The following is a 24,768-nucleotide window of genomic DNA, read 5'->3' as shown; positions in this document are numbered from 1 at the left end:
TTTTTTTTTTTTTTTTTTTTTTTTTTTTTTCCTTTTTTTTGTTTTTTTTTTTTTTTTTTTTTTGTTCTTTTTTTTGTTTTCTTTTTTTTTTTTTTTTTTTTTTTGTTTTTTTTTTTTTTTTTTTTTTTTTTTTTTTTTTTTTTTTTTTTTTTTTTTTTTTTTTTGTTTTCTTCTTCTTTTTCTTTTTTTTTTTTTTTTTTTTTTTTTTTTTTTTATTTTTTTTTTATATTTTTTTTTTTTCTTCTTCTTTTTTTTTTTTTTTTGTTTTTTTGTTTCTTTGTTTTTTTCTTTTTTTTTATTTTTATTTGTATTTTTTTTTTTCTTTTTTCAAGTACATGGTATTGCAGGACCATTCAAAGAATTTGAAACACACGACAACATAAATTATATGTTTCAACTGAATATTGTTTCTGTAGAGCTTTTCACAATGTGTATTGCAACAATGAAAAATAATGTTGAAATAATAAATATTCAATAACATCAAAAGGTTGCTTATATTACTTCCTTACACATACATACACACACATTTATATGATGAGCATTATGTCTGCCAAAATCAACATGTCCTTTTGATAAAAAGCCTTACTTGCTAAGTTATTAAGATTTACTTGAATGATTGTGTTAAAGGAATAGTTCACCTTCAAAATGAAAATTCTGTCATTATTTACACGCCCTCTTGTCATTTCAAACCTGCATGACTTTCTTTCTTCTGCAGGACAAAAAAGAAGATATTTTGACAAATAAAACCATTGGTCCCCATTGACTTGCATTGGTTTTGTGTCCATACAATAGAGGTCAATGGGGCCCAACAGGATCTTTCAAACTGATCCTAAATAGTCAATGCATGTGTGTTTTATCTTTCCTGTCAATGTCATTGGATTGTCTTTTCTATTGTGTGACATTCATCTTTATGAGTGCTTTACCACTTCCTTTTATCATTCACCTCTCAGTCTGCCTCTGCTGCATATCAATAGCTCTGTTTGCAGTTTAGGGTCCAATCGAGCGGCTGTTAGTTCTCACCTCTCACCTACCAGCAGTGTCACCTTCCTGAAGCATGTCTATGATCAAAAAACAGCGATATGGCTGTACAGTACACTTTAGCTCAAACTCAAACTATTTACTTAAATTATTAATGTCTGAAATACTTTTTCAGTTACTCTTACCAATGAACTACTACAGCATTTAATAATTTAATACTTTTTTCAATAAAATCTTGTATCTGTACATTAGCTAATGCACAATGAACTAACATGAACAGTGAACAACTGTATTTGAATTGTTCAATATTTATCATTTGCATGCATCTGTGTTTATATGTATTATATTAAGGTTATTATATAGTTTTATTTCTGTTGTAAAACTAATGTGTTTTTGATAATATTAATAATAATAATACAAATAATAATAATAAAGCAACAAAGGCACGTTTTATTATCTCATTTTTGCTACTGTGGGGGCTTCGTTAAACTAAAAGTTGGATATAGGAATTATTTAATGAACAAAAATGTTAGTTTTAAAATGTTTATGTGTTCCCTTTAATGATTGGGTAGGCTACTGCACTTGTTGAATGGCCATTCAACATTTAAACCCAAATAATTCACATAAACATAAACAATTACTTTTGTGAGAGAAATGACTCTCTGTCAAACCATGTTAACTCTAAAGGTTTGTTTAAGCTGTGGCTGACTGTAGCACTTTACAAGACTTGATAAATCTAGAATTTAAACTTTTCTCCCACATGTGTTCAAGGATCACTAGGGTTACATTTGTTTAAACAAACAGCCACCCACATGCACTGATAAAGGTTTTCCGCTTGCTTCATCGGTGTCCAAAGGCAGGTTTGGCCTTTCGTCCTGTCAAGTTCAACATTAGGGTTTAGATAAATCACAACTTGCTTTATAAAGTTAGCTTTGTGAATCAGTCAAATGTTCTTTTACATTCATTTTGGCAGACGATTTGACCAGGATTTGTGTTCTATGGAAATCAGGAACACTGTTCTTTAAGCCCAATTGCACTTCTTCTTACTTTATCTTGCTTATTCAGATTCTTTTCTGTTTTTTGTTCGATGTGTTTGTGTTGGTATATTTAACATTGTTTTACTGTACTTTGTTTAATTTATCTAGAATATTATGTTACTTGATTGTGATTGTAAGTGATTAAATCAGAGGTGTTGATTTGAGTATCAGTGGGTGTCCTGAATAATGAAACCCTAACATTAAAGCAGTGTCGAAGCCCTTTAAAGTAATCTTCACAGCACAATGGCTGATCAAAAGATACAATTACATTGAATTCAATCTTTAAGCAAAAGGGTTTAAAATGAGGGTCCAGTGACCCCATATTAGAAGGTTCTTGGGTGTCCAAATAAACAATCTTCAAAAGAAAAAAAATATATGCTTAGCAAAACATTTGCCAAACTACTTAAGGAGATCTTATAGATAAATGAGAATCTGATATATTTAAATGTATTATTAAATATATATCATTTTCATATTCATTGTTTCATGGTTATTCGTTGTATTATTTATCATTCATAGTACACGTCACAGTACACCAGTATGACAATACATGTGGTATTAAAAAACCAAAATTATTGATGTGTTAATTACACATACAATAATATCATAATTCAGCACACTCTTAGGCCCGGTTTCACAGACACAGTTTATCTTAAGCCAGGACTATGCCTTGGTTGAATTAAGATATTTATTTCGCTTTTATAAAAATACCTCAGAAGAATACATTACTGGTGAACATCTTGTGACAAAACAATGGCACTGATATATTTTAATATATTTTGGGGCAAGTTACATTCAGTTTAGACAGGTCTTACATTCATTTTAGTCTGGGACTAGCCTTAAACCTGGTCTGTGAAACCGGGCCTTAAAGTTTGGCCTTAAAAGCCAAAAGAGTTATAAACACACACTCGCTGCCTCACTACCCCACAGTGGTACTGGAGTATTGGAGTAAATGTATTTAGTTACTGTACTTACGTATATTTTTGGCTACTTTGTAGTCAACTTTGTAGCTACTTTGAGTATCAAAGATAATAGCTACTTTTACTCTCTACTTAACTACATTTTTTAAATATGTATATGTACTCTTTCCTCCCTTACATTTGTAATAATGGCTAATCCAATTAAACATTACATTTCGCATTGCACCTAACTTTATCTGCCGCAGTTTATTTCTGCTACAAAAAAAGCAATATTGGCATTTATGGGTGTCAAGAACTGCTCCAAGACACAGAGGGGTTGAGGATCTACACGCAGCTTTAATAAACATAATCCACAAACAGGCAAAAATCAGGACAGGCGAGATGCAGGCAATGGTCAGGGCAGGCAGCAGAGATTCACAGAAAACAAAGAACAACCCAGGGTCAAAACACAGTAATCCAACAAGGATAAACAGCTCAGAAATGCAGTTCACAACAAACAAGACTTAACAATGAGTGCCTAAAATGACTGGGTTTAAATAGGCAGAGGGGCAACAGATAACAAGACACAGGTGAATGCAATACTGACTAATGAGTCCAAAGGCTTATGGGAATTGTAATGCACTGAAAGTCCTGGTGATGTGGAGAGGGCCCTCTTGTGAATTTGAAAGGGCACTGCAGCTGGTGACTGTGACAATGGGCATTGAAGGTAATTTATCTTGTTACTTTATTTGAAGGTACTTTATTCTTTATCTCCTTACTTACTGAAACTGGTCAACATGGCTTCTTTATGCGAATGCATAATCAGGTTGTTGTCAATCGCTAGTTTAGGGTATGTTTGTGAGATGAGGGCATGACTGCAGCCTGTGATGAGGCCAGAACCAGCATGTCCAGTGCAAAAAGGCTTTGATTGAAATATTTTATTTATACGTTATACTGAAGAGACCTCTTTGAAGGATAATGGTTTCCTTATGAGCACTTGAGCTTAACTGAGATGGATGTAGTAGGCTGTTGTGTCGACCTTGATTTATTGCAATTTTGATGTGTTCAGTTTTATTATGATTTTAGAAAATAAATGCGATTGCTCTCCTCACGAATCAACAGTTTCTTGTGTTTCATGTCTCTTAAGTGTTGAGGACTAGTGCCTATTCGGTATGAATAAAAAAGGCCTACTCAAATACTGTTAAAGTTGTGATGAACTGGGCTTGTTTATTGTTTTATACTGTTGTATGAGGTCTATTTATGACGTTCGCGTGGTTTTTACATTTAAAAACATCAAAATTATTAAGTAATAGGCTATTTTCTACCCGGGTTTTGAGGCCAGCTCTACAAACGTTCGGTTTGAACAGTGTTGGGTAAGTTACTCTGAAAAAGTAATTAATTACTAGTTACTAATTACACATTTGATAATGTAATTAGATTACTGTACAAGTTACTCTCTTCAAAAAGTATTTAATTACTTATTACTAATTACTTTCTATATCCTATATCAACCTTGATGAGTTAAGTGATTCAAGGATAGACATGAAACGGCTCTTTTCATTCATTCAAATAAATCATAAAACTACATAAAGTATTATTATTAATTACAAATATGAGAATTATACATTAAAGCACGGATTTTAAAGTTAGACTTTGAATTTTGATGTCAATTCCTCTTCTGCACACACACATATTACACAAAGTATTTAGTTTAATTACATCAGAAGTAACTGTAATTAAATTACAGAAAAAATAAGAGTAATCCCTTACTTTACTTTTTCAAGGGAAAAGTAATTAAATTACAGTAACTAATTACTTAGTAACTAGTTACACCCAACACTGGGTTTGAATAGGCGTTCCGCCATGAAGGCTTGGAAGTAAACGCCCACTGCTATGATTGGATAGCAGTTTGCGTAGTAAACTTAGTTGGAGCCTTCTGTGAATTTGGTTAGAGACGTAACGTTAGGTTACACATTAGCACCATTTGCACGAGATTAGCATTATCTGGGGACCTCTTGTGATTTATAAATGACCTCCCCACATCAGTATTTCATGTGATGCATTCGCACGGGATGATTTTACACAAATTTACTGATTTATTTCCCGGATATGATGGCAAGGCTTTGCGTATAATTTGTATAGCCTATAGTTTTATCGTGTTTAATGATATACCGTACCTGTCAGCATTTGAGACCCGTGATCTCGAACCGGACAGAATATCACTGCAATCGCGGGTCTCAAATGTTACGAGAGTTTCCATGATAAATAAACAAACGGGAGACTACCGGTAATTTATGGATATGACACAGCACCCGAAATAATACCAAAACACTTCAAAACAGCCTCCATTATTCGCAAACGGTGGATAAAACCTTGAAAAATGATATATGAGCCCGCCAAATCACAGAGATCCCGATTCGCACAGGCTTAAGATCACAGACAACCTCTGCAATTAATACAAATGACTAACGTTAGAGGTCCCCAGGTAATACTAACTTAATCCTGTGGGCATATCAAGCGATCTCTAACAAAGCAATAGTGACGCATAGTACAAAAATGTTTTACTCACATAAGATTGCTGCGCCATTCCTATCGGATTCAATATTGATGGCACAGCACTGCTTTCTAATTTTAGTCTCTCCACAAATCCAGCATTGACCTGTGCCTTGTTCAGGAAGGAATCCTCGGAGAAATGAAACAAACAAACGCACCATGTTTTTCCCACATGAACTGGAACGTCTTTAAAGATAAACTTTAACCCCGCATTCCTAATATCAGAATCCGAAGGAAGGTTATGCAGCGACTGTATTCTTCCACAACCAGGGATGGAACAATATTTATCTATCTTTAACTGCATATTTGTTTATTGCTTGCATATTCGCTCTATCTGGTTCTGCGCAACTTGTGTTACTTCGCAATTGTCATGCGTGAACCAGTGGGCGGGCTAGAGAAGTAGTCATTGATATTCTTTCTGTGGAGGCGGTGTTCAACCTAAATGGGTGCATTCCAGAACCTGCCGTTCGCTGGGCCTGGTGTCAATAACAGTTGTAATCTCAGTAACAAGGGCGTTTTCAGTTCTGACACTTACGTACATGATGTTCGCATGAATACGATTCCCTCTTATATAACAAAAGCTTGGGTTAAAATTGTGGTTTTAATTCATGGCTTCTTTAAAAGCAGATACTCTAATGTTGGGTTCACACTAGTCGCAGCTTTCTTTGGCCAAGGCCTACCCAAGAGGCCATATGACTGACAAGTAAAGCAACCAATCACGTTTCGTTTTGTGCCGCGTTATGTTTAGAGGCGTGGAAGTAACAGTGTCCCCGCAGTAACAGACTGGTGTTCACGAATGTGTCAAAAGTTAACAGAAACAACAATGATTATAAGTTTATGCCATGAACCTCGCATTATTTTAAGAATTGAGCGTTTAGTCGATCATGATGAATTCTTATAGCAACCGTTGTAAACACGACAGCTTACTTTTTTAGATCAGAAGGCTTTGTTGTTTCCAGGCGGACCGTTAAAGAACGCGACCCGCATGTCTCCCGGAAATCCTGTCAAATTCAACCAATCAGATGATGACTTCGAACGTATTGAAGTGTTTCCAGAAAAGTGTGCCTTATGCATCATTAGCCAACGGTCCGTGAGACTAGGTTCACACTAAATGTGAACAATGCGTTCCACACTCTTTATTACTCGCGGGAAAAGTTCTTTATTTTCGAAAAACAAAAAAGCTCTTCGCGCAAATTTCTCACTCGAGTTTAAAAACTGCTCTTACAGTTCTACTCAGCTGTCATTGAATCCATAGCTGTCTGCTTCGGCTCAGCTGCAAAAACTGACCTCCGAAGACTACAACGGATAGTCCGGACTGCTGAGCGAATCACTGGCACAACCCTCCCCAATCTACAAGAACTGTACTCATCCAGAGTGAGTAAAAGAACTTGCAAAATCACTCTGGACCCCTCACACCCCGCACACTTTCTTTTTCTCTGAACTGCTGCTGTCTGGTTGGTGCTACAGAGCACTGGGCACCAAAACAGTCAGACATAGGAAAAGTTTCTTCCTTCAGGCCATCTACCTCATGAACAGTTAAATGTTCTACTGTGCAATAAAAACACGTGCAATACACAACTATATACTCATATTTATTAAACATATGTTGTTGATATAATATTCAGCTATCCACATTCCCCTGCATAACTTGTATATAACACAGTATAATTGTATATAGCACATATGTACATACAATATACTGTCTATTGTCCTTTTGTCTAATATTGTCCTTTTTGTCAAATGTGTATTGTCTCTCACATATTTATTTTTTACTTTTTGTTACCTGTGCCTTGTCACTTTTTTAACCTGTATGTGTCAGGGTCAGCAGGAGAAGAACCCAATTGCAGGCAGCGGTTAAGGGGTTAACAAAAAAACAAGATTTATTTAAACAAAACAAAAAACCCACGATGGGGTAACAAGCAGTGTTGGGTGTAACTAGTTACTAAGTAATTAGTTACTGTAATTTAATTACTTTCCCCTTAAAAAGTAAAGTAAGGGATTACTCTTATTTGTTCTGTAATTAAATTACAGTTACTTCTGATGTAACTGAATTAAATACTGTGTAATGTATACAATAGTAAAATTGACATTAAAATTCAAAATATAACTTTAAAATGCATGCATTAATGTATCTTTCTCACATTTGTTATACAAGTCAGTTAATAATTGTACTTTATGTAGCTTTATATGATTTATTTGAATGAATTAAGATTCATTTTATGTCTATCCTTGACTCACTTAACCAATCAAGGTTGATATAAGATATAGAAAGTAATTAGTAATAAGTATTTAAATACTTTTTGTATAGAGTAATTTGTACAGTAATCTAATTACACTATTGAATGTGTAATTGGTAACTAGTAATTAATTACTTTTTCAGAGTAATTTACCCAACACTGGTAACAAGGACAGGACTAAATAACAAAACATGAAAACAAAATACTTCCCATGAGGGGGGCAAAAAATAAACTAAATACAAACAATGACACAACATCTTACAAGGCAAGGGTAGGTTTAGGTAAGGCAAGACAAATGCATGGCACAATGAACAAGCAAGGTAACAATACAAAACGAACGAGCTCAGGACTATACACACGAGGGCATTTTAAAGGGGAACTAACAAGGGAGATAACAATGGGACAGGTGTCGGTAATGAAACACTGAAGGGAAGCTAAACGAGAGAACGAGAGGGGCGGGGCCAAAGATGAGACCAGAGAGAACGCATATACAGGTGCTGGTCATATAATTAGAATATCATCAAAAAGTTGATTTATTTCACTAATTCCATTCAAAAAGTGAAACTTGTATATTATATTCATTCATTACACACAGACTGATATATTTCAAATGTTTATTTCTTTTAATTTGATGATTATAACTGACAACTAATGAAAATCCCAAATTCAGTATCTCAGAAAATTAGAATATTACTTAAGACCAATACAAAGAAAGGATTTTTAGAAATCTTGGCCAACTGAAAAGTATGAACATGAAAAGTATGAGCATGTACAGCACTCAATACTTAGTTGGGGCTCCTTTTGCCTGAATTACTGCAGCAATGCGGCGTGGCATGGAGTCGATCAGTCTGTGGCACTGCTCAGGTGTTATGAGAGCCCAGGTTGCTCTGATAGTGGCCTTCAGCTCTTCTGCATTGTTGGGTCTGGCATATCGCATCTTCCTCTTCACAATACCCCATAGATTTTCTATGGGGTTAAGGTCAGGCGAGTTTGCTGGCCAATTAAGAACAGGGATACCATGGTCCTTAAACCAAGTACTGGTAGCTTTGGCACTGTGTGCAGGTGCCAAGTCCTGTTGGAAAATGAAATCTGCATCTCCATAAAGTTGGTCAGCAGCAGCCCTTTGATGCAGGATTAGTCCCATCCACTCCTAAAGTGTATGTGGCAGCCGTTTCTGCCTATCACGATTCATTAGAGAGCAGACAGAAAAGCATTAGGCGGAGATAGGAGAGCAGGATCAACAAAGGACTCTCGAGAGGGGAATCAAACTCAGATTTGCACCTTGAATGGTTAAGGCATTTCTTTACCCTAGGCTGGGTTATGTGCCTATAGTGATGGATAGTGTGCTGAGGTCCATCATTCTACAGGACTTTTGTCCTCCCCCTTTCAACAAAACAACTTTTCTTGTCGTATGGGTTAGAGGACAGGTTGGTGTTTCAGTTTTTTTTTTGTCAAACGGTCAACATCAGATGTCAATCATTATTATATGTTGAAACATATTTTTACATCAAGGTTCCCTTTGTACATCATTTAGAGATACACATGTTAGTTACCTGTGAAAGTGATAAAGAGATTGATTTGTTAATAAAATATCACGGATAAAAGGTTTGTAACCATGTTTGTCTTAAATGTTACGGAAGAGTTTGAAAAAGTATAAAAAACAGTTATTAATAAACAAAAGAAATCAATAATTGTATGAATTGCTGTGGATAAGCATCATGACTTGAAGGCTTTTACAGGGTGGCACCTGGTAAGCATCATGGTTGAAAAATAACAATAAAGTACCCCTTACTCTGACGAAAACAGTATTTCCCTTTCTGTCGAGCCGACAGATGGGGTTCGCTCTTGAGAACCTATCAACTTCTGACTAGTTTAGAAAAGGCCAATGAAATTGGCGAATGAAATTTGCATGCCGGACTCCGCCCCCAGATATCCGGGTATAAAAGGGAGACGGCGTGCTGCATTCATTCACCTTTTGTTCTTCGGAGCCTTCACACTGATCGACTTCAAACTCTACGTCGAATTACTGCTGGAATCTTACAACGTGGTGCAGCGGACGGTCCCTTCCTGCAGCGACTTCCCCTGGGCGTCTCGGCAGTGCCAGGAGTGTTCGAGTGTTTTTTTCTAAAAGAGAGGTGTATAAAGACCTTACATAATGAAGTGTTATGTTTTAATTACCTTTGAATGAGCTATTTCTATCTACATACACTGGGGTCCCCTTACATGGAATAGTTTCATGATCCTGTCCTTCTTGTCAGGAATTTTCCAGTTCTTTGTACAGGGTTGTGACAGTACCATGTATTGTGTGCTTGTTTTGTTATGCGTGGAAACATGTGGCCTTTGTTATGACTTTATGCCACATGTTCTCCTGCTTGCGTCTTGGCCCCGCCCCTTATTTTCCGTCATCTGGTCATTTAGTGTTTCATGCCCCTCACCTGCCCCATGTAATCTCCTTGTTAGTTCCTGCTAGTGTTTCATGCCCCTCACCTGCCCCATGTAATCTTCCTGTTAGTTTCCCGTTAGTGTTCATTCCCCTCACCTGTCTATTGTTAATTATCTCTGTGCCGGTTCGTTTTACCTTCGCAAACTTCTCTACAGAGCGTGTTTCGTAAATACGTTATCTCCTCCGGCAAAGAAGCGAAAACATGACAACATCTTAGTGCTGTGTCCACCACCGTAGTGCTTCGAAAGGGAGGGGCAGCGGTGGAGTTAGCCATCGGTTACAATTCGCGACCTCACCGCTAGATGATGCCAAATTTTAAACACTGGACCTTTAAAGAAAGGAAGAAATAAACCAAAGTTTACATGTTTTTTAAATACTATTTCTTTAACTATTGTCACTACTATCTTTATTAATATTTATTTACTTATTAATATATATACAAAGTATATATNTGTTCAATATATAGCTGTATATTGTCAATGCATATACTGTATTGCTGTATATTGAAAAATATTAGCACCAGCTTCCAATATATGGAAATGTATTATGTAATATATTGCATTATATTTTGCAGTATATTCCCATATATTTTTGTTCCGTAAGGGTAAGAGACATCCATAACTCCTCTATACTGCCTCACCAGAGAGCCCACACACACACACACACACACACACGCACACACACACACACACACACACACACACGCACACACACACACACACGCACACACACATTTAAAACAGAACAGATGTGTCCTTGCTCTGCCCCTTTTATCGAGGATGCATTGGGAGGTGACTAGTGTGAACTTTCCCGCATTGTGCAGCAATGGCAATGGAGCAGTAATACTACATAAAGTTGAGCTCCAGGCATTTGCAAAGTTCTTGTTTCTGATGCCAGAGTAATGCCATTACTCTCTGTTCATAGTTATACTTGTCTGTTACCTGTTTGGATTATACTTGCTTTTGGAATTACTCACCTGTTATCCGTTTGCCTTTTGGAGTACTCTCACTATAGTGCTGTCATCTGTTTGTAGCTGAATAAACTTTTCTGCCCACTGTGTCTGTGACAAAAGAGCTCTCTCACACCTGCACTCACATCTGTTTGCTTGTACATCTGTAACAATACAAAGTGCATTGCAATGTGATTCTGCTCTTAGTTGCCACCCATGCATGCTAATATTTGAAGTTGAATAACAATAACTTAAAAACCTAGATTGAATTTGCTCCAGAGAGGAAAATGCACTATGTATAGAGAATGATCCAAGTTAATATATTTTAAATAATTGCATCTTTATTCCTAATGTTTGAAACATAAATGTATTTAAGTCAGTAGAAAAATGGTCTTCAATACAACTAGAAAATAATAAATAAAATAAAGTGTAGTAGGTTTGTACATCACAAAGCAATATTATGATGTAATGACATCATAATTATATTAACAGTCATTAAGACAATTGAGCTGCTCATCTGACCAAAAATAAACAAAACATACAAATGACAACTGACGATATCATGAGTCACATCAATGCATTGCTGTTCATATTATCCTTTTGACTTCAAACACACCATGACCAAATGTTAACTTACAGCCTTGTTAAAGTCCCCCCATAGTCGATAATTTTATCACTTAAAACTAATCTCTGAGCATTAAAATAGCATAATGCTTTTACTTAAATTTTAAAATTACTTAAAATAAAATCACTTTGGGCAGACAATAAAGTGGCTGGCAAGAAAGCTAAACCAGTCGCCAGTCAATATCCTATCAAACAGAACAGGGCTGCTTATAAAAATATATAATAATGCAGTCACTGGTATGTGTCAAGCTTTTTGCGGTCTTACCACCTCTTCGTATTGAAGAAGCACAAACATGCAAGCAGTTGCCATGGTAATGAACAACAATACCTGTTTCTGTTAGGGTTAGTAAAAATATCTTGCATCAGAGGCAATCACGAAGTACAGAAAACAAAATGCGTGTCTTGTTTTTCCATGTTTTAGATCACTCCAAAAGATGGCCCTGGCTGCGCATGCGCATTAGCAGCAATATTAAATACACCAACTAAACAACATTAAAAACTTGATTTTCACCACAGGGGGACTTAAATTACCCATAACACTATTATAGAAATAAGTTGCTGCAATAGAAAATAGAAAAATAGCTTCTGTTGTAAGTGGGTTTATTCAATCACTTCTTTTACTCAATACACTGTAAAAAAATCACCAATTTCTGCTGTCTTACAGTTTTTCTCGATTGCTAACACACAATTCATGAAACAACTCACCATTTTCTGACAACTGTAAACACATTCTCAGAACAATACACCAACTTGTACAAACCCCACACACAAACAGTCTCAATTTGCAAAGGTTTAACCATGTTCTCATTCAGAAAACACAAACACACAATATAATGAACTGAAGTGTCAATATGTAAACTCAAATAGCACACATTTGTCCATCAGTAAACATTCAGTTGCAAAACTGATGACACACCAATCAGAATCTCAGGATAATATCAATAAAAGCACAGGTAATTGTGCATCCTAGAATCATCTACTGGGCTTTATACTACTTACAGTAAACATACAGTATAATTACAGTACACACTTTATATGAGAGAAATTTCTCTATTCTGTATCCAGTAAACTGTACCACGTGTACACCCTTTTTACCTGTTCTGAATTTTTGCAGAAAATACGGAATACTTTTACAAAATTGGGCAAAAGGTGCAGAGGATTCCATATTTTTTACCTTGCCTCCTATTGACAAATCGCTTCACTGTATTGTTTCCTTTTTCTTCTCGGTCAGTCGCTTTGGATGAAAGCATCTGCTAAAGGCCTGAATGTAAATGTTATTTGTGCAGTTGTATACTGTATTGTGTTGCACAGTTCATATTGTTCTTTGGTTTTTGAACTTTTCTTGTCTTGTAAGATCATCTTCATACTTGACAGTAGTGTAATGTTTTATTTTTTCCTAAAGCTCATTTTTGCATTTTGCTTTATCTGCACTCTTTTATGTTGTATATTCTAATAAACACTAAGCTGTCAAATTATTCTTGAATCACAATAAGAGGCTTTAGTGTTTTGAATTGATCTCACCAGTGTCTAAGACTATGTTGCAGTGTGGGTGATTTTGAGGGCTTGTGTGTCATATCTGCAGGAAAAGTTTGGTTTTTCAGCCAGTTTGAATGGTTTTGAGAAGAGAGCTTCATTTTGACCTGAAAATAGGATGTTTGGGGAATTGGATGAGATGTTATGGATTTGTGTTTACTGTTTTGAGAATACGAGGCATAATTTCAAGAAATGTGTTTAAGCAATCGAGAAAAACTGTAAATGTTTTAGTTAAATAAAATTAGCTTTATTGAACTTAATTATATTGAACAGACAAAAAACGAGTTGTAAAATACAAACTCAATTTTTTAAGTCAGTTTAATCATTTAAGTTTAATTAACTCATAAAGCTTAAAAAACTTTTTTAAAAATTAAGTTCATTACATTTTTCAGCTTTGTTTTTTTTTACAGCGTACATCCATTTGTAAGACTTATTTCTTTTTTGTTTCACTAACATTATCAACAAAAAAAAAACATATGTTCTCTATGGCAATCTATAACAATATAACAGATTTCTTCTTTACACATGCACATAGCTGTGTTAAAGCCTTGTTAACAAAACTATCTCTCTATAGAGTATTTATATAATAATATAATATATCATGGTATATTGTATACAATACTTTATCATTACATATCTCCAATAGGAAAATACTTTTTTTTATTTAGAAACCTAGAAGTTTGTATAGAAATACAGACAGAAACATGTTACAGATACGAATAATGAACATTTTAGACAATAAAGTAACGAGTTGTAGAATTATTAAATAATTACAAAATACCTATCACAAAACAATTATTTAAAAAAAAACATACAAACAAATATATACAAGCAAATATCGGACAAACAAGCAAAATGGTTAAAGGGCTTTTTTACTGTCCCCGTAGACATAAACCACCTCACAGAATAAAAACATCATTACATATAATAATATGCACTCAAAATGCTCTCAAAAAATAAAGATTTATGTGGGTTGACTTACAAAAACAATCAACATGTTCAGGTCATATTTCAAAATGTCATTTAAAAAAATAAAGCATAAATGTTTTCCTTTTAGATTAAATATGCCCTGGGCCAGTTTTTTTTCTTCTGAAATTTACCCATATAGAGTTTTCCTAGGTCAAGTTTATCCTAACTGTTTTGGTGGGTTAAGAGACACCTCATGATAGAGAATGGGGCAACGCTGGCCTGGTGTGTGTGGTCAAGGGGACTGGCTTAAAATCATAGCGATGCAGTGTTAATAGGCCTCTTTCTGCGTTTGCATCTGCTCCTGGATCTTCTGCAGCATGTCCTGCATTCGTCGCAACTGCAAAGAACACGAAAACAAATTATTAAACTCTGTGATAAAACAGATCAATCTCAAGCAACAGGCTTGTGATAAATAACTAGATGAATATCGATCAGTTCATATCCAGCATATCCAATCACATTAGTGAACTAAAGGTTCACTGTGGGCAATGATCAATAATAATACAGCACATCACAACAACTCTACCCTGAGAACAAACATGTTTACCACATCAATAATTTAGTGACAATAGGCAGCATATTAACTGCAATCTTCAATTTGTTTCTAACAACGGTGCATGATGTCATTTGCATAATTTTCTATGTACAGACAACTGCCGTTTCCAATCCACATCTGTATAATATATGGCATCTACATACTGTAGCTTTCTTAAACGGCTCAAGTGCCTGTTTTTAATGGCAAGGATGTAGCTAATGTAATGAGGTCAACAAACCAGGAACTACTTCATTGCCATGCATTTATCAGCACATTGTCAGCAGTCAAAATCAAGAATTTGAATAATGGTCAAATAAAAGCTGATTCCATACAAATTAAAATAAAGATTAGGGAGCACACACAGATGTTAATGGTGGGTGGATTCTTGAGAAAAGTGCATATGAATGCAGACATGCAGTGTGAAGTCATGTCAACAGAAGATTTTAATGTCAAAAATGTTCAGAATTCAGAACAAAAACAACAAAATGAAAGTATGAAAATGTATTTAAACCATTACTGAGCAGAGGAGGAATGTTTGAAATAACTCCGAAAGACTTTGGTTGGGAACAATAGGATATATCTTATGGAAATTGTTACACATCTGGGCAATTCCGTGACAACGTCAACCGTATCATGATAAAATACACGTTTTTTGTCGAAATTTGTCGTCTACCAAAAACCGTTCATGTTCATAGACTGACATTTTTCTGATGTTTAGACTCTATCAACAAGGGTTTAGTAAAATATAAACAGATGGTTCAATATATTTGTAACAAATACATTCTCTGAGCATTTTTATGTCACGTCCATAACGTAAAATGTCGCGTCCATAAAGCTGGAATTGCCCACATGCTCATGTCATATTCCACCTTAAACTTAAAAGATTAGAATTTACATTCCACATTAGATGACTTTTTATGACAGTGAAGCACAATACCTCTTAATTCTGATTTATATTAATGCATCGTGTGTAAATATTGTGACAGTATTTGTTGTAATGCAGTCAATTTATACTAACTGATGAGAGTAATGCGCATGGCCTTCGCATATGACATTGCTTTACTCTCATCAGTCAGCATGTTACGCTTTGACCGTAGACAGGGGTCTGCTCTGTTTTTACTCTGCTCATAGATGCGCTAGTCAGCAAACACAGACAAGACGGGCAGTGATCAGCCAAACTCACACTACTGTGTTGTAATTTTAAATTATTTTTCACAATGCAAATAGTAGTATTGGCCCTAAAAACAAAAAATAAACTTTATGCATGCTAAATCAATGTTCTTTCTTGATTTGATCATTTCAGGGGGAGATTCATTCATTGTGGAATGCAGGACTAAAGTGCTTCATGGCACAGATGTGCAGGATTGGCAAACAATAATAAACACAAGACACATTAGCACTCTTCTACATTACTCCTGTTCTAGCATAGATGCAGTAAAGGGTTGATGAGAGACTACCGTGGTCAAATATACAGACTATATGAAACCCTGTCAGAAATAATCGCTGTCAGGACCCTTTGCGCTGAGGGTCAGGTTCGGGTTCTGTGTGAGGGTCCGCCCATGGCTTTGGGTCCAAATGCGGCCTGTGCTGATGCGTTTGCTCATGCTCGTCTGGGCATGGAGAATGGCGTACCTCCTCATCTTTCTCTCGGATGAGCTTCTCTGTCTCATTGTCAGCGATGCCGGGTACCAGAGGAATGGGGAAATCTGTGCCGCTCTCCCTGGTCAGTTTGCTGCTTAGAAAAACATGAACAAATATCAGGCTGAGAAGTGCCTGTCGGCCCTAGTGGCACTGAACAGAATTACAAACAGATTTCTCCAAACACTCCCCCACTGTCTGTCCAAACGGAAAGTCCCACCCCAAACTCTCATCACAGGTTGAGCCAATATTAAACCCACAGGGATTTGCCACAGAGTTGTGAGTTCATACTTGCGGTTGCGTTCTTTTACCACCATGCGTGTCATGCTCTGGATGCAGTGGGCTCTGTAGTTCTCATAGTGGGTTTCCCGTGTCACATCCTTCAGATCCTGCATGTGTGTTCGTACCAACATGTTCCTCAGCTTCACAAAGTCACAGTGTGCTGGGTTCTCCACTGTCAAACACAGAAACACAGACATCATAGCTCTTACTGTAACAAAACCAGAACGCCTTGTTGACCAGAACTGATCTAAAACAGACACAACATGACGAATTCATGCTAGATCACACTGGCCCAGTTTATAAGTCCCACCCAGAATCAGAGCTTTCTGGGGAATCCTGTACGTGCTGATTTCTTGCAGCCTACTAAATGTCGTATGTATTTTTTTCAATATGGATTTCGATATGGATCAGAGATTTTGAGTAGCCCTGTAAACGGTCATACCTTCTACAATTCCCCAGGGGTACAGTCGACCTCGAATCCTCTTGCCTTTGGCCTCCACTACTGTATTACTGCCTATCACAGCAAAGGGAATGCTGTCCTACAGGACGAGAATGAAATAAAATTATTGTAAAACAAAGGTGGCACGTTTTACAAAAGAATCTACACTGCTATAATGCCGTAGAGGCTAGCTAGTTTGAGATTTATTCAATTAATTTGTGTAACGGGGTTGAATGATTGAGCCTGACAAATGCTTTCTATGCTACAATTTGTGAAAATGAAATATTTATACCAAACTCTATAAAACGATGTCACTGGTGACAGAATTTCATGTTCTGTTTCTAACAGGGCTCGAAATCATACAGTAACAGGGTTGATTGCACAACTAAATATTGTGGTTTTGGAAATGAGCATAAGACACATTTATTTATTTCTACCATGGATAGATTTCAGCATTTTTTGTGTCAAAATTAGGCCACTGTACCCATAATCATAGGAATAAAGCGGTTTGACAACAGTGCCGATTAAAACCTAAACCTTGAGTTCTTGGTCTTGTTGTTTGAAGTCCTCATCCTCGTCTGAATCACAATCTGGAAATTGGTAGATCTTGATTCCGTATTGCTCAATCTCCTCTCGAATCTGTTATAAGCAGAGGTTTCAAACTGAAATAAACCCACGACACAAACAACAACTTTCGATAGCTTAAGCACTTGCCTTGATTTTCTTCTTCTTGACCTCGTTGGGGGTTAGCGTGTCGGCTTTAGCAAGCACAGGCACAATATTGACCTTCTCATGGAGTGCTTTCATAAACTCCACATCGAGAGGCCTTAAACTGAACCAGACGCAACAGCGGACATGAGCATAAGAACACGAGCAGCTTCACAACACAGGTGTCTACAGTCTGACGACATTCATGAACACCACTGCTCTTACACTTATTATTCTCTATATTTATTACTGCTGGAATAGCTGGGATTGGTGTCATAAACACATTCATGCTGTCTAGCATTAATTATGATTAATTGTGGGACTTGGTATCACGGCTGTAATTACACATATATAACAGCAGGGGGCAAAATTGCCTTGTGGGACGTCTCTCTATCTCTATTTCCCTAGTGCTCAATAGTCAACTCATGTGTTAACAGACCTTGAATACACACTTACTAAAAGGACAATCCCTCTTTTAAGTGTGAAACAGTGGTAATAATTCAACAAACTTAATGCACTACACCACACAACAGCACAATCAAGGTTAATTTAGTCACATCTGATCGGTTGTGTATAAAGATGACTGTATTCGTACCCGTGACCGAAGGGTGAAATGAAGTACAGACAACAGTGTACACGGTTATCCTGAATGTTTTTGCGGTTCAGTCCACTCTCATCTCTGAAGTACTGCTCAAACTGTTGGTCTATGTAGTCTGCAACTGACTTCCAGCTGAAAACACGCAAAGATCATAATATTAAAACAAATCACCCTGTCAAAAAATATTTTTTTATGGTCAAATTGGTCACAATTTATTTTAAGTTTCATGGTTGGATAAATAGGCTTCCCGTTCTGTTGGTCTCTCAACGTTGTGTCGAGCCGACAGATGGGGTTCGCTCTTGAGAACCTATCAACTTCTGACTAGTTTAGAAAAGGCCAATGAAATTGGCGAATGAAATTTGCATGCCGGACTCCGCCCCTGGATATCCGGGTATAAAAGGGAGACGGCGTGCTGCATTCATTCACCTTTTGTTCATAGGAGCCTTCACACTGATCGACTTCGAGACTTCAATCTCTACGCCGAATTACTTCTGGATTCTTATGAAGTGGTGCAGCAGATGGTCCCTTCCTGCAGCGAGAGGAGAGCTCCATGAGGGTAAGACCGACCCAGCGCTTATGCAGGAACTCCGTGCCGCCACTGACCTCGCTCTATGGGCAACCAAAGTGACCGCGCGGGCCCTGGGTCGGGCGATGTCCACACTTGTGGTCCATGAGAGACACCTCTGGCCGAACCTTGCACAGATGAGTAACGCCGAGAAGGTCTGCTTTCTCGACGTACCCATCTCGCAAGGGGGGGGGGCTGTTTGGGGATACTGTCGAGCCGCAGTTCTGGACAGTAAAGAAGCAGACAGAGGATATCAAGCATATCCTCCCCCGCTGCGACTCGGCCACCCTCGGCCGTCGAGTCCTATGCAACGTCTGCTTCCCAGCAGCACTGGTCCTCTTCGACGCCCTCCGGCTCTGGCGCCCCCCACTCAGGCGCCCCCCCCCGAAAGAGACATCGTAGAGGAGACCATCGCCCCATCAGCAGCCGTGGCGAAAGCGGCCCTCATGGGAAGACCCCAGGGAGATAGAGAATACCATCGGGCCCGACCCCAGCCACTCCATCGCTGGGGGATCGGAGAGGGACGGTTCCTGCCCCGTCTCACCACCTCTGCCCCCCCCTGGGGGGCTAGCACCCACTTACTCAAAAAGAGTTTCGTCTCTCTCTGGGTCATAACAGCCGCTCCCACCTTCGGCACGACGGTGGACGGCAACTCGACGTTGCGCCATGGCAAAGCACAACGTTGAGTATAAACACCAGCCCTCAGCACTCTCAGTCAGACAGTGCGTTGAGCTGCGCAATCGACAGGCAGGAAAAACAGCAGAGCTGATCTCCTCCCCGGGGCCCTCCCCCGGCAAGGGATCCGTATTGCTGGCCATCGAACCACCCCCCGCGGGGGCAATGAAGCAGATCAAACCCCTAGACCCCTTGTCTCGGTTACTGGGAGCTTGGTTCAGCTTCCCAGGCCGTCAGGCTGGCTAGGGAGGATGATCCGTCTTGGCTACGCGATCCAGTTCGCCAGACGCCCTCCCAAGTTTTGGGGCATCCTCTCTACCTCAGTCAGAGGTGGGGATGCGGCCGTGCCTTGGGCCGAGGTTGCCACCCTTCTGGCGAAGGGAGCGATCGAGCCCGTCCTACCAGCCGAGTTGTTCAACGGGTTTTACAGCCCGTACTTCATTGTCCCAAGAAAAGCGGGGGGCTGCACCCCATCCGAGATCTGCGTGCACTGAACAAGCACCTACACAAGCTGCCGTTCAGGAGGATCATGTAGAAGCGCATCCTGCCGTCTGTCAGATGTCAGGACTGGTTCATGGCAACCGACCTGAACGACGCATACATGTCTCGATCCTCCCTCGACATCGGCCGTTCCTACGGTTCACGGTTCACAAAGATCGTGGAAGCCATCCTCCTTCCCCTCAGGGAAAGAGGTGTGCGGGTACTGAACTATCTCGACGACTGGCTCATTTTGGCACACTCGCGAGATCTGTTGTGTACACACAGGGACCTGGTGCTCCGGCACCTAGATCGGTTGGGGCTACAGGTCAACTGGGAAAAGAGCAAGCTCTCCCCCGTGCAGAGCATCCTCTTTCTCGGTATGAAACTCAACTCGGTCTCCATGACCGACTGACTAAAGAGCGCACCCAGTCAGTGTTGAACTGCCTGAAGGTTCTCAGGCAGGAGTTCCCCTAGGGCAGGTGTCAAGACACGTCGTGGTGATGACGGATGCCTCCCTGCAGGGTTGGGGTGCCGTGTGCAATGGGCATGCAGTGTCGGGGCGATGGATGGGCCCCCGCCTGCATTGGCATATCAACTGCCTAGAGTTGTGGGCTGTGCTACTTGCACTAAGGAGGTTACAACCTCTCGTGCGGGCAAGCACATGCTGGTCCGGACGGACAGCACAGCTGCCGTGGCGTATATATCAATCGTCAGGGTGGCGTTCGCTCTCGGCAGCTAACACGACTCGCTTGACGCTTGACTCAGCTCCCTGCGAGCCACACACATCCCAGGCGTCCTGAACCAGACAGTCGACGTGCTCTCTCGTCAGTCGACGCCTCATGGAGAGTGGCGACTCCATCCCCGTGCCAGGTCATTTGGGAGAAGTTCGGCCAGGCACAGGTGGACCTGTTGCCTCCCCGGACTCCACCCATTGTCCGCTTTGGTACTCCCAGACCGAGGCACCCCTCGGCACGGATGCCCTTGTGCTCAGCTGGCCGCGGGACAAGCGGAAGTATGCCTTCCCCCCAGTGAGCCGCATTGCACAGACCCTGTGCAAGGTAAGGGAAGAGGAGCATCAAGTGGTATTAGTTGCGCCCTACTGGCCCAACCGGACTTGGTTCTCAGAGCTGGTGCTTCTGATAACAACTCCCCCCTGGCCGATTCCCCTGACAGAGGACCTTCTGTCACAGGGGAAGGGCACGTAACGGCAGACCCCTGGAACTTCCATGTCTTGACGGGACGAGAAGATCCTGAGTGGCCCACCCCCTGCAGTGGTTGGGACATCACTCAGGCTAGGGCCTCGGCCACTAGGCGGCTATACGCCCATAAGTGGTGCCTCTTCTCGTCCTGGTGCTCTTCTCGAAGAGAAGACCCGCGGAGTTGCTCAATCAGGAACGTGCTGTCCCTTCCTCAAGAGAGACTGGAGAGTAACCTCTCCCCCCTCCTCACTGGGAGTGTATGTAGCCGCTACGGCTGCTCATCACGACCCACTTGCTGGGAAGCCTCTGGGACAGCACGACCTGGTCATTAGGTTTCTAAGGGGCGCGAGAAGGCGACCGCTTCATTCTCGCCCCGTACCCTCTTGCGATCTAGGTGGCGGGCCTCAAGAGGCCCCCCCCTTCGAGCCCCTCGGAGCTGCCGCTCTTTCTCACCTCACGATAAAGACGGCTCTCCTGATGGCACTCACCTTTAAGAGGGTAGGGGACCTACAAGCACCCTCCCTGTCCACAAATTGCCTATAACTCGGGCCCGGTGATTCTCACGTTATCCTGAGACCCCGGCCAGGCTACGTTCCCAAAGTTCCCACCACTCCCCTTAGAGACCAGGTGGTGAACCTGCAGGCGCTCCCCACTGGGGAGGAAGACCCAACCCCATCCGTGTTGTGTCCAGTACACGCACTGCGCCTCTGCCTGGTCCGCACGCTGAGCTTCAGAAGCTCTGAGCAGCTCTTGTCTGTTTTGGAGGTCAGCAGAAGGGGAGGGCTGTCTCCAAACAGAGGCTGGTGCACTGGATCGTGGATGCCGTCGCTACAGCATACCGATCTCAAGATTGCTCCTGCCCGTTAGCAGTGAGGCACACTCCTCATGGGCACTGGCTCAGGGCGCCTCTCTGGCAGACATCTGCAGAGCTGCGGGGTTGGGCTATGCCCATCACCTTCGCGAGGTTCTACAGCCTACGCGTGGAACCGGTGTCAGCCCGTGTCCTGAAAGGCAACATGTAGGACCGGCAGCCGGTAGGGCGTCAAGGTGGGTCAGTGGCTATTTCCGCCTCCCATCTTTCCCCACTGGGTAAAGAACAGGCATTCCATCCATCACTAGCACCTTCTGGGGGGCAGGCTGGGCAGAGCAGCCCTGCCCCCTTAGACCGGGAAACAGTTGAGTTATCTGCCACATAGCTCTAACCGGACCTAGTGCTCCAGACGTGGTAACCCCCCCCCCAGTGGGCGGTTCCGTCTGATGTATCCTCATGAAAGGTTCCCAACTCGGTAACCCATGACCTCCCTAGGTGGACTCCCACCTTGCGGTTAACTCCTTCAGTCCGCACATTTTCCCATGAGTTCTACCCTGATGGTGAGACCATGTTGGTGTCTCCACTAATTCCTCCCTACGGAGGTAGTGGTCTCTGTAGCGTTTTTCCCCCAGGGGGAATAATGCTTACCCAGTGGCCCTTACGGTGCCGGGCGGCTTCTCGCTGTAAGAGAATCAAGGCCTCCGCCCGTGATGGCCGGTGGCAGGGGATTCTCAGACCAAGCTTGGAGCCGCGCTCAAACCCGAGGCGCCATGTAGCCAGCCGCGAGCGCTGGGAGATGAAGTGCGGGCACTGCAACCCAACACTCACGACGGCCCGGGAAAGCATGGCTGACATTTCGACGTCCGCTTCTTCCTGGGCTCGACCTCCAGAGGGAGGGAGCCCGAGGAATCGTCGGAGTCGGATGGCAGTACGTAACCCCCCGATGCTGCAAGAGACATCTCATCATCACGCATCGTGTCCGAATACGTGATTGAGGAATAAGACGGTGGGACCGTCTCCTGGGGAATGGTCAGACGAGCGAGACGAGGTGCGAACGGTCTGTGAGCCAGTGGCTGGCGGATTATCGCTCACAGTAATCCTCATATCACCCTCGCTGCTTGCCGTAGCGGAACGGGGAGCAAACGAGGTGGTGGCTGAGTCCCGTGGGAACACAGCCACCCGTGACGCAACGTCTGAATCGTCACCGCCCGCAGTGCGGGCAGGACGTATCCACAACGTCTGCCCCAGCGTACTGGAAGCAGGCATCGTGTCCGTCCCCCTCCTTGATGAGTGTGTTGCACCCATGAGAACAGCGGGACAAGCCACGCTGGAGAAATTTAGCTCTTTCAGAAAGGAAATTAGCTCGAACACCTCCGGAACTGCCGAGACGCCCAGGGGAGAGTCACTGCAGGAAGGGACCCGTCCGCTGCACCACGTCGTAGATTCCAGCAGAAAAATGATCACCAAAGATCGTAGAGAAGCTCATCAGATGCGTAGGCTCTGAAGAACAAAAGGTGAATGAATGAGCACGCCGGCTTCCCTCTTATACCCGGACATCCGGGGAGGAGTCCGGCATGCAAATTTCATTAGATTTTCATTGGCCTTTTCTAAATACTCAGAAGATGATAGGTTCTCAAGACAAACCCCAATCTGTCGGTTCGACACAACGTCGAGAGACCGACAGAAAGGGAACTGAGGTTACATCCGTAACCAAGATGTTAATGTTGAATTCATGCTAAGTGAAACTGGACTGAGAAATATGTTTAGGCCTATTTAGCATTTCTGACACCAGCTGACCAATAAACATGCATTTCTCTGTCCAGGTAACACAAAATTGTGATAATACAAAGCAGGTTGATAATCACATTCATTGCAATCAAGAAACTCTTACACAACTATTACAAAATATATCAACATTCAGTGATGTTTAAAGGTGCAGTTTTTGATTTATAGTGGCCACTAGCATTGTATTATAGATTTGCAACGAATCGCTCAGTCCAAACACGACGGTGGCCACCATAGTACAAAAATATGTCGTTCTCATGTTGATGCAGGGAAGAGATCATGAGGGCATTAGAAAGACTGTAGAAAGAGCGATGTCTCATTTATTACATACAATAAAAGGTCTGTGGGTTTTAAGTATATAAAGAAGGCTAAAAGTACTAAGGCTTTTAGCAGAGATACTATTAGATCTCTATGGAGATACTTTCCAGCAGATAGTCGTTGGAGAGAAAGATCGTCTTAAAATCACCCCCGAGGAGGTTGCTTTGATTCGGATAAGTATGTGAGTAACATTGTTTTTTCTGTTTGTTAGAACCAAGATATGTTGTTGTTTTTGTTCTAATATTAGCTGTGTGATGGAGCAGTTTTGAGCGTCATTGTTTATCTGGAACAACTTTAATATTGTACTCCAGATACTGGAGAGAGGGAGAGAGAGCGTGTTGGCGCTAAAACTGTAGAGAGAGCACGTTTTACTCTCTTACTCAATGATGCATAAACTTACATTTAATCTGCGGGTCACATGCGCTCCGAACTGTAGAGTATGGTTCACGGATTATCCGTGATCCGTTTCACCACGATACCACAGCGGAGAGGGAGAGGAAACGTGCGTTGTAG

The 24,768-nt window shown here is 40.9% G+C and overlaps 1 protein-coding gene across 6 annotated transcripts in view; it reads right to left on the bottom strand.

Moving 5' to 3' along the window:
- Window positions 1-11,432: 11,432 nt before the first annotated feature.
- The window catches only part of septin4b (septin 4b), a 109,996-nt gene continuing 96,660 nt past the window's right edge, over window positions 11,433-24,768 (bottom strand). The window contains exons 7-13 of one of the 6 annotated variants that reach the window (XM_057350837.1): window positions 18,420-18,554; window positions 17,831-17,948; window positions 17,654-17,755; window positions 17,120-17,216; window positions 16,707-16,849; window positions 16,390-16,489; window positions 11,433-14,559 (exon numbers count right to left, since the gene is read on the bottom strand). In XM_057350837.1, coding sequence (XP_057206820.1) covers window positions 16,430-16,489; window positions 16,707-16,849; window positions 17,120-17,216; window positions 17,654-17,755; window positions 17,831-17,948; window positions 18,420-18,554 — 655 coding nt within the window. In that variant the 3' untranslated portion in view covers window positions 11,433-14,559; window positions 16,390-16,429. Of the gene's footprint in view, window positions 14,560-16,389; window positions 16,493-16,686; window positions 16,850-17,119; window positions 17,217-17,653; window positions 17,756-17,830; window positions 17,949-18,419; window positions 18,555-24,768 lie in introns of all 6 variants that reach the window. The other 5 variants (XM_057350834.1, XM_057350836.1, XM_057350835.1 and 2 more) reach the window with 5 other exon arrangements.

The sequence above is a fragment of the Triplophysa rosa genome, linkage group LG14 (genome assembly GCF_024868665.1).
Source record: "Triplophysa rosa linkage group LG14, Trosa_1v2, whole genome shotgun sequence".
NCBI lineage: Eukaryota > Metazoa > Chordata > Actinopteri > Cypriniformes > Nemacheilidae > Triplophysa > Triplophysa rosa.
Note: the sequence above shows the minus strand (reverse complement) of the source record. Positions and strands in the feature narration are given on the sequence as shown.